Raw genomic sequence first — 15,323 nt, forward strand, 5'->3', positions numbered from 1 at the left:
AAAGACCTATTCTTTGTTTCATTTTAGTTGTGTACTATGAGAAGTAAACAGGGTAATGTTCAACTAGTGCATTATTTAGAGATTTTTTGAGTACATTTTGAAAGCCTCATACAGAGCTCTGTTCACAGGATTCCCATTAAACACAATGGGAGCTGCATGGCTAAAATCCTGCAAAGCAGTTTTAAAATGTATCCCGTGCTGTGCTGAAGATAGATGATTAAAGAATGAGTGCTTGAAAAGGAAGGAGGGAGCGATGTAGTGATTCTCCATTTAGGGCTATAGTTAGACTAAAAATCCTTCTCTAAACCCTTCATAAATGATGTTCTGTTGGAAGTCCAAGCTAATAGCTCTTTTGTTTCTGAAAATGAAATTCCAATACTATGCAAATAATGATACATTTGCATCTCTGAGATGCCTAGATGTCTAGATGTCCTCTCTCTTCTTTTGTCTTTATATTTACCTTTTCGTTGTTGATGTTGATCCGCTGTAGTCTTTTTGTTTTCTTACGTCTGGCTTACATTTGCATATCCTTTTATCTTCTTTTCCTTAAAGTTCTCTTAGATCTTTTATGCCGTTTTCTTTATTTGTGATCCTCATGCCATGAGGATCTCTCTCCATTCACTCCTTAAGAGGCTTTCTCAGAACTTTTCCCTCTCTTTTCCCTCTTTGTTTATAAGTATTTCCTTCTCTCTTCTCCTAATCCAGATCTTAGTTTGTCTAGTTGTTCTACACTCCTTTACCTTCTCTCTCTCTTTTTTTTTTTTTTATTTTTTGTGTGTGTGTGTGCATGTGTTTTTTTTTCCTTCCATATTGACAGCTGCCCAGCAATCTGAAGTGTCCTTTCCTCTTCTAACCCAATTACTGGCATCATACAACTTACAACCTACAAGGCATGGAAGATTTCAGACACTGCATCTGATACAGGGGCAATAAATTCAGCAAGGGAAAAGTGGGAACATGCAGCAGTGGAAGCACATACATGCACAAAGCTTCTTCTGTATATTTCAGTGTAAATCATACACAGAGAAACACAAATGTTTTCCTCCTGTTTTTATTGAATTAATCTCCAAGATAATGCAATTTAAAAGGATGAGCTTCAGTAGTGTAGAATTTGGCATTTTGAGCTGATCTGATCAGGTTTTTGTTTCCTGTTGTTGCGTCATACAATGGATAATGGTTGTGACTGAGTAATTTGTTTGGAAAGATATGAAAGATGTGGGGAGTGCTTTATGCCACTTAACAGAATCACAGAAATGTTCTTTTTCTTTTAAATGCAGTTTTTAATTCTTCATCTTGAATTTATTTGCACCTTGATATTCTTCCCTTCCCCCCCCCTTTTTTTTTCTCTCCCTTTCTGTTAGGGTTGCACACCTAGAAAGGGGGAACACTAAAAGTGATTGATGGCAAAATGTTTCATATCAGGTACTTTCTGATTCTTTTGTGACCAGATCAGAAATAATTTAATTCAACTCTTCTTGTTCATTGACATCAAGGATGTTGATGCTTTATGTGACACCATTCCAGCGCTCTTCTCTGTGCATTGTCCTGTATTTTTATTGCCTCATTATCAACGGTGTAGATGTAGAAGAGCTGTCAATACAGTTTTAAGAGAGATTACCACTATCTAATGATCCAGGCAATTAGCCCTTGGAGACCATTATTCTAACCATGTGTTACTTGTTTAGGCCCTTTTGCTATGTTACTAGGGTTTGGGAATCTACAACCAGGAAGTTTTCATTCTTATGTCTCCAACATGATTTGTTTTCATGATTGTTTTCTAACCATCTGAAATTTGAAACAGGAAGAGTAATTTTCTGCATCTCAGGTTTCTTTGGTGGTAGGTGTGTGTTGCTGTTAACCGAATCTGTCCTCCACAAGATCAAACTCCTTTTGAGCCAGGTGCCATTAGAATAGAAAACTGCCTTGTTGCAGGGCAGTGCTGCAGGAAACTTGTGCTGGAGGAGGCATTCTTCAGGCTCAGGAGAAGGCATTTGGCATTCACTATCCTGGCATTCATTCCCCACCTGCTTTGTGGGAAAAACATAGAAATATTTTGTTTAAATTACTTATTATTTTTCATGCCGTAAATTGGTCATTTGAAAATCTAGACACAATGTTGGAAAGGTGTCTGAATGTCACTGTTTGTAGAATCACAGAATATCCCAGGTTGGAAAGGATCCACAAGGATCCTCGAGTCCAACTCCTGGTTCCATATAGGACTACACAAAACCAGACCCTGTATCTGAGAGCAGTGTCCAAACTCTCCTTTAACTTCAGCAGACTTGGTGCTGTGCCCACTGCCCTGAGGAGCCTGTCCCAGTGCCCAACCACCTCTGGGTGCAGAACCTTTCCCTAACCCCCAGTCTGACCCTGCCCTGTCCCAGCTCCATGCCATCCCCTCGGGTCCTGTCACTGTCCCCAGAGAGCAGAGCTCAGCGCCTGCCCCTCCGCTCCCCTCCTGAGGGAGCTGCAGGCCGCCATGAGGCCTCCCCTTAGCCTGCTCTGCTCTGGGCTGAGCAAACCCAGGGACCTCAGCTGCTCCTCAGATGGCTCCCTCTCTAGACTCTTCCCTATCTCTGGAACTTTCCTTTGGAACTCTGTAATATCTTTATGTCCTTCTGATATTGGATCGCCCCGAACTGCACAGTGCTCAAGGTGAGGCTGCACCAGGCAGAGCAAAGTGGGACGATCCCTTCCCTTGACCAGCCAGCAGTACTGTGCTTGATGCACCCCAGGGTGCAGTTGGCCCTCCTGGCTGCCAGGGCACCCTGCTGGCTCATGTTCAGCTTGCCATCAACCAGAGTCCCCAGATCCCTTTTTGCAGCTTCTTGCCCCCCAGTCTACATATATCCAGGGTTGCCCCACCCTGGGTGCAGAATCCAGCACTTGTTTTTAATTTCATGTGATTGGTGATTGCTCAGCCCTCTGATTTGTCAGGATTTCTCTGCAAGACCTCTCCACTCTCAAGAGAGTCAACAGTTCCTCCTAATTTAGTATCATCCACAAATTTAATCAGTATGCATTCGAGTCCTGCATCTAGATCATTTATAAAAACATTTCTTCCAGGAAGATTTCAGCCTTGGGAAATAAAATCCTACGCACTTTTTCCATGTTAAAAAAACTTCACCAGGGTGTAGCTAATGCCATGGTAGGCCATCCCCCTGTGCCTGCACAGCCTCCCTGGCCAGCAGAGGTATGTGAGAAAGTCCCAGTCACACAGAGAGGGCATCAGCTGTTCATGAAGTGTACCAGGAAAACCCTTGATCATAGTTGATCAGTCAAGAACTGTCTCATACTCCCTGTTTATAAAGGTCTGTTTGAATATTCAAAGCAAGCTTTCTGCTGAGGAGGAAAATGAAATGACATATTCTAGATACACCTACAATAGCACACTGCCCCCTTAGGAATTAAAATATTAATGTATCATTATATGTAACATAGAAATCACTTGGAATATTCCTACGCATTTTGTCTGCCTTTGCTAGTCTCATACGTAGAGGCTTTCAGGAAGCCATAGCTGAATTGAAAATCTCAAGTTCTTTTCTTGTCTTATTCTACTCCTTATAAGCTGTAATTTGGAAAGGCTAAGTTGAATAGGTCAAAAGAAATTATATTTATTAAGATTCCATGTTGTCTTTAAAAGTATTTCTAAGCAACTCGCGTGGTTGGGGACCTGCCTGGTTCATGCTGTTCTGTTGATTCTTGCTGTTCTTTGTGAACATCTGAGGTGATTCGTTTTGGGGGGCATCTGAGTTCAAAGTATAAATCTTTCCTGACATACCCGAGTCCTGTGTAGTTACATCTTCAGGAGTTTGGCCTCTGTGCCTTTGCATTAGGCGGTACGGTGTCAGGAAAAGGCTGGTGCTCTCTTATGAATTTGATTGATTTTTAATGTAAGGGGTAGTTTACTGAATTAAACCAGGAGTGGTTGGATGTTGTAGTTAGACTCCCTTTAGCTCTGTTAGTACTTAGTTTTTTATAGACGTTAAATTCGCAAACAGCATTTGAAGAGAAAAATATGCTAGAAAAACTTCCCAGTCTTTGTCTCTCAAGGCATTGGGGCATGTTGCACAGAGTTGAATATAATGAAACTTTCTGAAAAAACTTCAGTGATATGCATATTTAGTAGTCACTTAATCAAAAGAATTATGTATCTTTCTGTACAGCAATAATATGCATCCTCACTAGCCACTTAATCAAAATAATTATATATTTTAAACGTTTTTTGTTCTTTTTATTGCTAAACAATCGTAGAATGGTGAGAGATAAATATCTTTTTATATCATTTCACAAGTCCTCCAGGTTTCATTTTAATGCAGAATGGTAGAAATGTCAGAATGATAAAAAGACAGAATGAAGTTTTTGATACCATACCTCATTCCAGATCGAACGGCTTGTTTAAGGTTATGTGAGCACGAGCATAAGCTATTCATTGAAATGTGTGAAACATTAACATGCCAGTAAAGAGATAGAAAAACTACCAATTTATTTGAAGTTACTCAAATATTTTCTGAGATACAGAGCGCAAATCACTGATGAAAGGACCTTAAGATTTGTTGTCATATCAACAGAAAGATATGAAGTAGAGAGGACCTCATCTGCTGGTTAGACCCAGCACAATGAACAGTTGGCATCCTGGCTTCTGTCACTGATATTGGCCACGTTGTTTAACCCTGCTGTGTTTTTTTATTCACCTGTAAGATGAAAATATAGTATGTTGTGTTAACCTGTGTAATCACAGCACAAAAGCTATGAACATTCAGACCTCTCACAAGTACATTCTGGGATGAGGACTCACGTCACTGATCTTTCTAAGAGAATAACCATATTTACCAGCACATGGTGAGTTAATCTGATCTGTCAGTTAGAAGAACAAACTCCACTTTGTGATAAATCATCCTTAGATTTTTATTGCTGTTGTTCACTACTGGGAAAATGTCTGTACTTTGCAATGGATTTCCCAGATGTGTGAATCTGAAAGGTACTGCTACTACAAGAGTACTCACACGTGTGTTGTGAAGGGTAATTAACAGTGAATCTGTCACCAAATACAAACAAATCTGTTGCCATCAGTGGTGTACATATCAGCTAGGGAGAATCCAAATTTATAGGTGAAAATGTTATGGTAAAAAAATACTATTATTTATTGGTTCCATTAAGTTGGCATTTTACTTACAGAAAAGCTTATCCACCCATCTTCCCAGGGCTTTTCCAGATATTTGTCACAGCCCTGGAACTGTCTCAATTCTCCTGTAAGATATGCAGAGAGGTGGAGCTATGAAGAAAGTGAAATAACTTCATATTATGTAGAGTTTGAGATTGGAATCCAGAATCTGATGGCCTAAAAAAGCCTTCACTGGGGAGCTGGAGAGACTGAAAACAAATCATGATAATTTCAGTAGTAGGAAAAAAAAAATCCTCCTCTTTTTAGCTTTCTTTCAGCTGCTGTCTGTACTCTGGGCAGTACAGGTGGGTGTCTACACTTTGCAGTCGGAGCCTGAAAGTTTCCTGATGGGCTGCCTAGTGTGAAAATGCAGGAGATGCACTAGTTTGCACTGTGGGCAGTGGGCAAATGCTCACAGATGACAGGCATGGCTTTCAGCTTGTGCTTCTCTATACCTCTTAAACCACACAAAAGCTGCCTTCGTTCATGGCAAACAAAGAAATTCATGCAGCCATGTCAGCACATACAAAGTGGAACACAAGCTTTTGGTTTTGGGTGGCATTACATTCCCGTGAGTACTGAAAAGCAACAGTGGTTTGTCTATATCAGGGCGCTTATATATACAAAATAAAATATGTTTTTGGGGGAGCTGGTAGATGCATCTGTTCACCTATCTGGGTGTTTGCAAATATGGAAAAAACAAGTATTTGTTTAAAATATAGAAAATGGGGAGGGAGGAGTAAAAAATCATTGCTTGAAATTGGAAATATTTGCAGTCTGGTCATATAGTTGTCTGTAATCTTTCCGATGCTTTTAGATATGCTGAAACACTGCGACTATTTCTGGTGCCTCCAGCATGAATAAAGTTTGAACTTATGAGCATATGTTTAAGCTGACATGAGAATTAGCTTTCGCTGTGTGTCTGCTTCTATCCATTTATAGCTAATGAAAATATCTCCTTTCATAAGGTCCTGAATGTGTTACTGGGGAGTTGTAGGAGGGACAGTCTTAGCATTTGAAAAATCCTTTCTGTTGCCTGTAAGCAGCTTTTCTGTGAGGCTTAGTCTTGGACTATATTTTATTTAATCCTCCTCCATGCCTGTAACTTACAACATCTTACATGGGGCTGGTGATGGAAGACACCCATACAGTCCATATGGCATTTGTCTATCTGTCAACACAGAAATAAACATTACCACTGGTTTCTATTGCAGTTCCGAAACTTTTTGCAGTAGGTATGAGTTTGATGATTGAAATCTGTATGGCTGAAAGACGATGGAAACGTTTCCAACTTTTCCTGGCTCCAACGGTAGTTAGAGGAGTTTCAGAGAAATGTCAGGCCTGCCATTGCACGATGACAGAGTTCAGGCTTGCGTGGGTGCAGTGATGTGCCAATGCTGAGGTCTTCCAAAATCCTACCCCACTTATCTCAGGCTTGAGGCATGTACATTATTTTCAGGATACCTTGAAAATTTCCAGTGTGTTCGACCATCAGCGGTTCAACTAAGCACATGTTGTGCTCAGTGCTTCAACCCTCTGTAATTTTGAGGTGGTGGTGTGGGCTAGTGGAGATTTGGTTCTCCACTTGAGGGAAGGGCCCTTCTCCACTCGTATTAATAGGGCTTGAGACCTGATTCATTTTGGCACAGCCGTGCAATAATGGCCCGCATCTTGCACAAGATGCTTTGTTTGTTTTATGTGCCACTGTTGGGTAGACAGCTTGCCCTGCAGGCAAAACTTTGAGTAGGCTCTGAGTGCTTTCAGCAGAGTGGGTTAGCATCAGCGTGTGAGCAGAGCACGGCTGGTGCAGTTTGGCTTTGCCACCAGCAAAAGCCCCGGGGCTGAGCGGGCTGCTCCGAGCCTGCGCTGGGGACGGGGCCGTGCTGGGGCTGCGGGAGGAGGCTTTGCCGTGGTATTCCTGCGGTGGGGAGCTGCTGGTGAGCAGAATGAGTTAAATGTACATCACGGGTTTTATGGGCATCTCTCTGTTGCTGTTGTAGAGGGTGTTAGTACTTTGTTTTCCAGCTGAAATGCTAAGGCTGGATTTTGTGCATTTGTAGGCTTTGCCCAGCGCACTGCTGTAAGGCATGTACCAGTGTCATATCCTAAGCAGAACTGAAAACGCTGAGAAAACCCCTTGGGGTTTAGAGCCTCAACATTGCCCATCTGTCACTTCTCTTTAAAGTTTACCACGTATCTGTTTTCACTTCTCTCTTTGCTTTTTTTAAATCCATTTTCAAAATCTGAATTATCTGAAGAAGCTTGCATCAGTCTGCGGGCTGCCTACCATTCGAGGCAGTGCTCTGGTTCACAGGAGTGAGCCCCGGGAAGGCAGCTGCTGAGTGAGCTGATGTCAGGTACAAGGATGCAGCGAACAGGAGCAGTTGTTTGCTGAGCTCTTTGTGTTTCTGATGTGGCCTGTAAAGCCCCTTTGATATTTTCTCTGTTTTAAAAGTCCGGTGTTTAATCTAAAATCTGGATTCGTTGTTTGTGAGGGGGAGGCATGCTTGTTTATTCTGAAGCTTTTTGGTAGTCTGAGGAGCTCACCGTAAGGAGTCTCACCTTTGAACATCTCTGGGTCCTGTTGGAGTGGTGAGGACGCGAGGTGCAGGTAGCCCCAAACGTGAAGTTTGAGCGAGCAATATTTAGTCGTGGTGCTGCACAGGAGTGCTTGGGCAGAGCTGGCAGAGGCCAAAGGAGCTGAGAGACCACATGGGAACTTGTTCCTTAGTCCACGATCAGTCTGTAGGGAAGGGTCAAGACAACTCAAGGACCTGAAACCCAGGCCATGTCACCAGGGAGGCTGTAACTAGAAATAGCAATGAGCAAATCTGAGTTGGAGACTGCCCAGGGGAGAGGCAGGAAGCTCCACTGTCTCACAGAGAGGAGCTGGAAAAAAATACCCACCTGAGAGTTCAGAATACACAGAGGTAAGTTAAGCTAAAGATGCAGAAGGATCTGCCATTGATATTTTGTCTACGGCCTTAAAAAGAGTCCTGCTGCATGGTATGGGCAAGTGGAAAAAATGAAATACAAAAATGAAAAATGAAATACAAAAATTGGAAAAAAATGAAATACAAACTTCAACTGCTGCAGTGAGACTCTAGAAACACCTCTCTGTAAGGCTGTAAGTCAGGACATAGCTGCAGGAGTTGTTGTGACATGCCTTTGAAATAACCACCAAGTACTGTCACCTCAGCTTGAGGGTGATGAAGAGGGAAGGTGATGGCACCTAGCAAAAGGTAGCAGCCAGCCTGTGGAAATATTGAAGGAAATAGGTCACGGGAGAAGGGGCTGGAGCTGTCGAGCACCTTCTAGAGCTGCAGCGACTGCGTGCTGCCTGTCCCCTGGGGGGAGAGTCGTAAACTGGGCTGTGGGGATGCAGCTGAGCAGAGGGAAGGCTACAGAGTGTATATCCCCGGTGCTGGAAGGGGAATCGAAGATCAGGATTTATGGAAAGGCTTTTTTTTTTTTTTTATCTTTCTCAAGGAGAGCTTGCTCTGTCAAGAAAAGGTTTTAGGTCTGGGGAGATCAAACAGCTCTAAGCGATATGCTGCAGAGGGCCACAAAAGAGAAGGAGTTTCCTCTGCAGTGAAACAGGGCATAAAGGCATGTGCTGTACAGTGGGGAGCTGGTCGGAGAAAATCCCCTCTTTATGTGAAACTGCAGTGGCAAACTGTGAGACAGACATCTCTCAGGGAACGTAATCCATAAACCTCACTGAACAGAGTCTGAAAGCTCTGTTGGGGAAGGATATGTACGGGGAAGGCTCTCCAGAGTTGGAGGGCTGAGAAAACTGGACACTTGTGCCTCCTGGAATGGTGTATGTGAGGGAACTTTAATTCCTGTGTGGTATTAAATTCTGCTCTTGGGGAGGACCCCAGTAAAATACTGTATGGCTGTGGGCACTCGAATAGGCAGAACTGGGCCAGGCACAAAATGGGCAAGTTTTCTGACCATGTCCCAACATTGCTGGGGGACAGCAACAGGAGCTGCCGGTCTGTGAGGGTGATGGCCCTAAGAAAAGTGAGGGGACAGTCAGGAACTTGCCGGCCTTTCAGGGAGCTGTCAACCCCAGCAGGGCCTGTCTCACCAGAAACACACACAGAAAAAAGGCCAAACTAAATACTGTATGTTGCAGTTGGGTTGATTTCCTGGTATTCTTGCAACAGCACTGGGCAAAATACATTTAAAACATGTAGGAATGACTGATTTTGTTTCAGGATGCAAGGACCTGCGGGTCATAAATTCAAGTCCTCAGCCCCTGTTATCTAATTAATTTCACAAACTGCTCAACTGGCTTAAAGCTGTTCAGGTTTCCCATCCCGTTACGCTGCCTGGCAGGCAGTTTCAGAGTCTCACTTTTTCAGTGATTAAAAACATTCTCATTTCAGCCCAAATGTATTTGTAGCCACTGCATTTCCATTTTGTTTTATCAATCATTGACCTCAACTTGATGTTGTTTTCTTCTCCGTGTTACTTTTTCTCACTGATTCATTTGGGGAAGTCATACCTCTGTGAGCCTGTGCTCTTCGGTTCAGGAAGATAAGTTGTTCAGCCTCTGCTCATGACACAGCTTCTCCGTTCCTCTAAACAACCTCCGAGCTGCCTCTTCACTGAATCCTCTGTGAGTGAGCTGCTCCTGAACACTGCTAATCGCAATTGCAGATAATATTCTAGATGAAATCTTGACAGTGCTTTCCACAGTAACATTAATATTTTATGTTCCTTAAACTCCTATATTCCTCGAACAGATTCTGGTCTCAGAGTGCCTCATTTCTTCTTCTGTTTAATGCTCTGAGAAATTTATCCTGAGTTTAGGGCTGGTGGAGGACTGTTTCCTTACTCTGACATTATGTCAAGAAACTTTAAAAAGCTTCTATCAAACACAGGTTTCATTTATTTTTCTCCTGAAGAGAAAATCCATTATTTTTTTTTAAATATATATATATAAATTGAAAGGAACACTGCAGTTTGAGAAACTTCAATTTTCTCTTCAAATAATGGATGTAACAAGAATTTTAATGATACTAACTAAGATGCTTCAGATGAGTAGACGCTAAACAGCAGACTAAAAGAAAAGGGAAAATAAATGTTCTTAAAGTGGTTGGAAAACGTAGACTTGGGAATGGAGAGATTTAGAGACCATTTTTGCAGATTGTAACAGCTTGATAGTTATGTAAGATACACAGAATCCTTGACAAAACAGGTTTTTTAGCATCGGCCAGCAAGCAGCCAGAATATATGCGTGGGGGATAGCTATTCTAGATGTAATCGGCAAGTGCTCGATGTTGGAGTGGGTCCATCTAGGATAGTCGAATCGCAACCGAGAGCAGATAACCTTTTGTGGCTACCAGAAGGGGCAAAGGCACGGTTTGATGTGTAGAAACTGCCTTTCATAAAGCGCTTTATTTTTCTGCTTCACTTCCAAAATTTACATGTCCTCTGGAAGCCTTGTTCAGGGAATAAAACATGGTATTTCGCATTAAATTTACAGAGGCTCAACTGTTCTTGCATTCTTTAAAAGAATTTATACTAAATCTTCCTGGCATATAATGTCACTGTGGGGAGCGTTACAGACTGTGATATAACAATCACTTTTTAATTACTGCGCCATTAATTCAGGCTTCAAAGAGTCTAATTTATGGGGAGAAAGTCTGAATTATTACCCTGTGCAACGTTTGGTTAAACAATCCTTCCTAAAAAAAGTAGCAAACTGGGATACTAGTAAGGAAGCAGCAGCTTATAAGCTGCAGGAGCGCTGGCCATCTCAGCTCTGCAGTAAATCTGACCAAAAGCATATTTCACCTCCTTGTCTGACAGAAACTAGTTTGCTCTTTCCATTTTCGGTGATGCCACGGGTACCCAAAGCTTCTGAGCTCCTCTCCGTGCTGGTTTTGCAGCGACGTGACAGCTCAGGCGATGTCTCTGCTATCCCCGTCCTTCAGCTTCGTGGCTGTCGACTTCTACAAACTTTTGTAATAGCTGCAAGGAAAACAACAAGTTTCCCCTGCGTTTAGCTGAGCTCTTTGTCAGGTTGCAAATATTATTATGTTGCTTAGAAATCTATGTCCTGCTGGGAGGTGTTTCTAATTGCCACATGAAACAGCGTGCCAGCCAGTCCCTGTAAGGTTTTTGGATGAGATAGGCCTGTTATCCAAAATACCTGACTTTGAAGGTGAAACGACCTACTGAGTTCAATAATTCTGCTTAATGTTTCTGAACGGCTTATTGGTGATGCTAATATGCAGCTTGACTTTATTTTCATTAATGCTATTAGGCCTAAGTTGAAAAACTCTGATTTTAGTGAAAGTCGAATCTATCCTTTCTCCCATTTTTCATTGTTTATTAATTTTGTTTAACTTTCTATAGGACTAGAGCTGGAATTGTATATGCATGTGTAAACCCAGTAATTAAAATAAGAATTGTACTACATTGTTAATTTACAAAATGAATTAGTAAGCACATTAGGAAAGGAAATACAAGGATACTTCTATTGTGAACCACAGAAAGATTTGTTCTTTTGTGTAAAATGGATCTGATTAAGGTCAGCCTGTGAACAGAAATGGTTCCAATCTGCAAGTGAAAAACTGCACCACTGTCTGCACTAGAGATTAGAGCTGGCTTATTTTTATTCACATTTGGTCAACAGATGGTCCAACTATTCTGTGGGCATTCTGGCAATGTAGAAGTCTGCACATCAATGACAAAAAAAATATCATACATATAAGTAAAATGTCAGTGGGCACCTTGGTAGAATGAATACCTCACAGTGTCAGCTTCTTGAAAAGTAGCCTAGCTGGCTGGCTTGAAAGGAGAAAACCTAGTAAAAGCTGGTATTATTGCTACATTAGCCGATACCATTCATTCTGATAAGACTGAAAGAACAGAAAGGCTACGAGGCAGACATAGCTTATATAAAAGATAATGTTATTGGCCTCTGGCCAGAGCAGTTAGCTAATATTTGCAGTCTCACTAGATTGTTACCTTAGAAATAAAATAAAATAATAATAAAAAAGATAGGCTGTGAGTAATTCTGCTCGATTGCATTTGCAAAGAATGGTACACGAAAGTCATGTTTCCCTAAACACAGCAGGAATGAGCAACTGGCAGTTTCTAGCCTGACATTCCTAGGAATATTGGCTCTTTTCTCAAGGTTGCAGTTTTGATGTGCAGCTTATCTGACAATATGGCAGAAGGTATTCCTCCTCCTCTCCTGCCTTTGCGTCACCCTCACACCTATGCCACAGCATTTTTCCTTTCTCCAGCCCCTCTTCCAGCTGGGCTGCTCTTCCAGCTGCGTCTTCCAGACCTAGACAGCCTAAAAGGAGAAGAACAGAAAACAAAAGTGAGCATCAGAGAAACTTGCATCCACACAGCTAAGAAGCTGTACGGGGGTGAGAATTCATGTGAGGAGGAGAAGCACGAGGAGCTGTGTGTGGATGACACTCCGCAATCTTTGTCCTGAAAGCCAGCCTCTTCATGGCTTGGCCATCACTGCTTCTCAGCTTGTGATGCCTTTCCTCTTCTTACCTGTACTCTCAGAGGTGAAACAGGATTTAATTTGTGATCTACCTGGAATGGGCCCAAGTGTTTCATGGGTGCCTGCAGTGGTCCTCCTGTGCGGAGGGGCAGAACTCTTCACTCTGTTCTGCCGCCACCCAGGAGGGGTAGCAGTTACCATTATTCTCAGTCCTGATGTGCTGGATGAATCTGTGAAGATCAAAGGCAACTTCTGATGGTAGCACTAATACCTTGTAAAGTGAAAGTACAAACCTTCCTTCTTTCACTGATGGAACTGAAGTTGATTACGTTTTCATGAGATGGTAATGCCAGATTGTAGCCTACACTTGCTTTTACATCCCTTTGAAAGGGCAAAGAGGGGTGAATGTATTCAAGCAGCTGTGCCTCTATAAACAAATGTACTGGCACATGCTGCTGCACCTATAACATAGAGTAAATACTGGTAATGTATTTGACAGCTTGCCTAAATTGCACAAAACTGACAATTGGCTGGCGATACAACAGTTTATTTTGGAATCTGACTGATTTTGCTCCTAAATGACGGTAATTTTTTGATGGTGTTTGGTTACAGTGTTGACAAGGTGAGGTTTTTAGCTGACACTTGTTTTTAATTTTTGTAACTGAGCTACAGTAGGATTTTAACAATGCACCTAATTACTGTGCATATTCAAAAGATAAAAGAGTGCCCTTAATGTGTTATTCATAACATGGAGTATGAGAACATTATAAGGCCAGGATTTCCTTTAAATATTAATTTCATGGTAGCCATGGATGCATTAGGCTCTTCTAAAGAACAAAAACACTGAATGCAAGTCTAAAATTTTCTTCCTTATGGTTGACTTACATAAATGTTTTTATTCTCTAGAATGGAGGAGACAGTAAGGAATCTACTACAGAGCCAAGGATCCCCAGGCCAGAATGGAGAAGGAACTGTCAATATCATGAAGGTATATCAGGTATTAGTGACTTATTGCCTGTTTTCTTGTGTTAGAAAAGTTCTTTAAAACAAAAATCTCACTAGTGAGATAAATGAGTCTGGCATTGTTTCCTCTATTTGTTATATTAGTTATGAATGTGTGTAAGTGGCTGTTGGTACCAGCTACTTTTTTCCAGGTGTTTTCTCACCTCAGTTACAGGTTTTCCATTTTTGTTGACATTGTTATTTGCAGTTGTTGCTTTTCACTCACAGTTAGCAGGGGACAGTGAAACTAGTTTTGAAGACTTTATTACTGTGTTTATCATTTTAATAAAGTCATATATTTCAGCATCCCTAAAAGACATAGATGTTTTAGGCAACTTGACCTTCAGATTGTGATGGATAATATTATCAACACATATTCTTACTGGGTTTGAGGTTTCCTTATGAATCTGCATAATTTCTTCTTACTGCTTGTGGTAGGTGCATTTTTCTGTCCTCATCTGCTTTAAAGGGAGAGTCTCAGGACAGATTATAAGAGGGCAATGATTTTAGAGGTTTTAAAAGGAACCAGGTTTGTTTATGCTGTTTATGAGAAATAACACTTTTCTAATGCACTGCTGTGTTCTGGAAGCAGGGAACATGAGGTGGTAGAAAGCCTTTTTTTAGTCTCTGGAAATGGGAATGATATACGTCCCAGTTAACCAGATTTTCTGCACATTAGTTCTTAAAAAAAAAAAAACACGTAATGAAGGTCAGTCCTGCGTTTTCTCTTTTTAAAATAAAATAAGCATTTTTAAAGGGTATGAAGTGCTGAAACAATATGTTAAAGTCTGCCACCAGGTAGCAATCCTTCTGATAAGAGATTTTTCATAAAATTGTAGTTACCTTAGTCCTTTCTAACAACCGATGGATCAAATATACAGCCAGAGAGCTAAACAGAAATGTGTACTAGAGAGTATTTATCACTGTAATTGAATTTTCATTTTAAGTTGGAATTGAGGGGAAAAGAATCTTTTAGATTAACCTTCCAAAATAATCAATTTTTCTTGTTAAAATGATAGCCTGTAAAATTTAATTCCAGGATGAATTAAACTTTTTGTTGAACTCATGATAGAACCATTGTGCTTTCAGAAACTGGTTATAAAAGCATCTATATTTTACTCACTGGCCTTTGGGATGTGAAAATGAAGCTCAGTTCCCTCCTCCTGGTACAGAGTTTAAATCAATGCTTCCTGCTCACTCCTGCCACCAAACGGTGGGCGTTCTGAAGTGGGCTTGGCCTCTGTCTCTGCCTTGGGTGGATTACGTTTGTCTGTTTATAACAGATGCTGGAATGACTTCATTACCTGCTTTTCTGTGTACTGTTTTACCTTGGAAACTGGTCCAACAAAAGAAAAAGATCTGCCTGGTTAGAAACAAGAACAATTGTTGCTTCCCTTCATCTCTAGAAAACAGCCTCCTCCACCTAGCAAAGTGCCCCCTAACACTTTTTTTCCCTTCTTTCTGGACATGGGCTTTTCTCTGAATCTGCTAGGCTTATTCCCCAGACAGAGCCTAACTCTCTTTTAGAATCATAGAATCATTTAGGTTAGAAAAGACGGCTAAGGTCATCAAGTCCAACCATTAACTGTTAACCTAGAGTGAAGCTACCTCCATCCCAGGACCTTCAAGGACCCACATACCTGTTATTCTGGAGTTGTTTTCAATTGTGTGCTC

The 15,323-nt window shown here is 41.4% G+C and overlaps 1 protein-coding gene across 8 annotated transcripts in view; it reads left to right on the forward strand.

Annotated features, from left to right (window-relative positions):
* NCKAP5 (NCK associated protein 5) overlaps positions 1 to 15,323 on the forward strand; it is a 431,207-nt gene that overhangs the window by 280,814 nt on the left and 135,070 nt on the right. For 7 of the 8 annotated variants that reach the window (XM_032189919.1, XM_032189920.1, XM_032189918.1 and 4 more), the window contains exon 6: positions 13,554 to 13,644. In XM_032189919.1, coding sequence (XP_032045810.1) covers positions 13,554 to 13,644 — 91 coding nt within the window. The remainder of the gene's footprint in view (positions 1 to 13,553; positions 13,645 to 15,323) is intronic. The other variant, XM_032189921.1, reaches the window with a different exon arrangement.

The sequence above is a fragment of the Aythya fuligula genome, chromosome 6 (genome assembly GCF_009819795.1).
Source record: "Aythya fuligula isolate bAytFul2 chromosome 6, bAytFul2.pri, whole genome shotgun sequence".
In the NCBI taxonomy this organism is placed as follows: Eukaryota; Metazoa; Chordata; class Aves; order Anseriformes; family Anatidae; genus Aythya; species Aythya fuligula.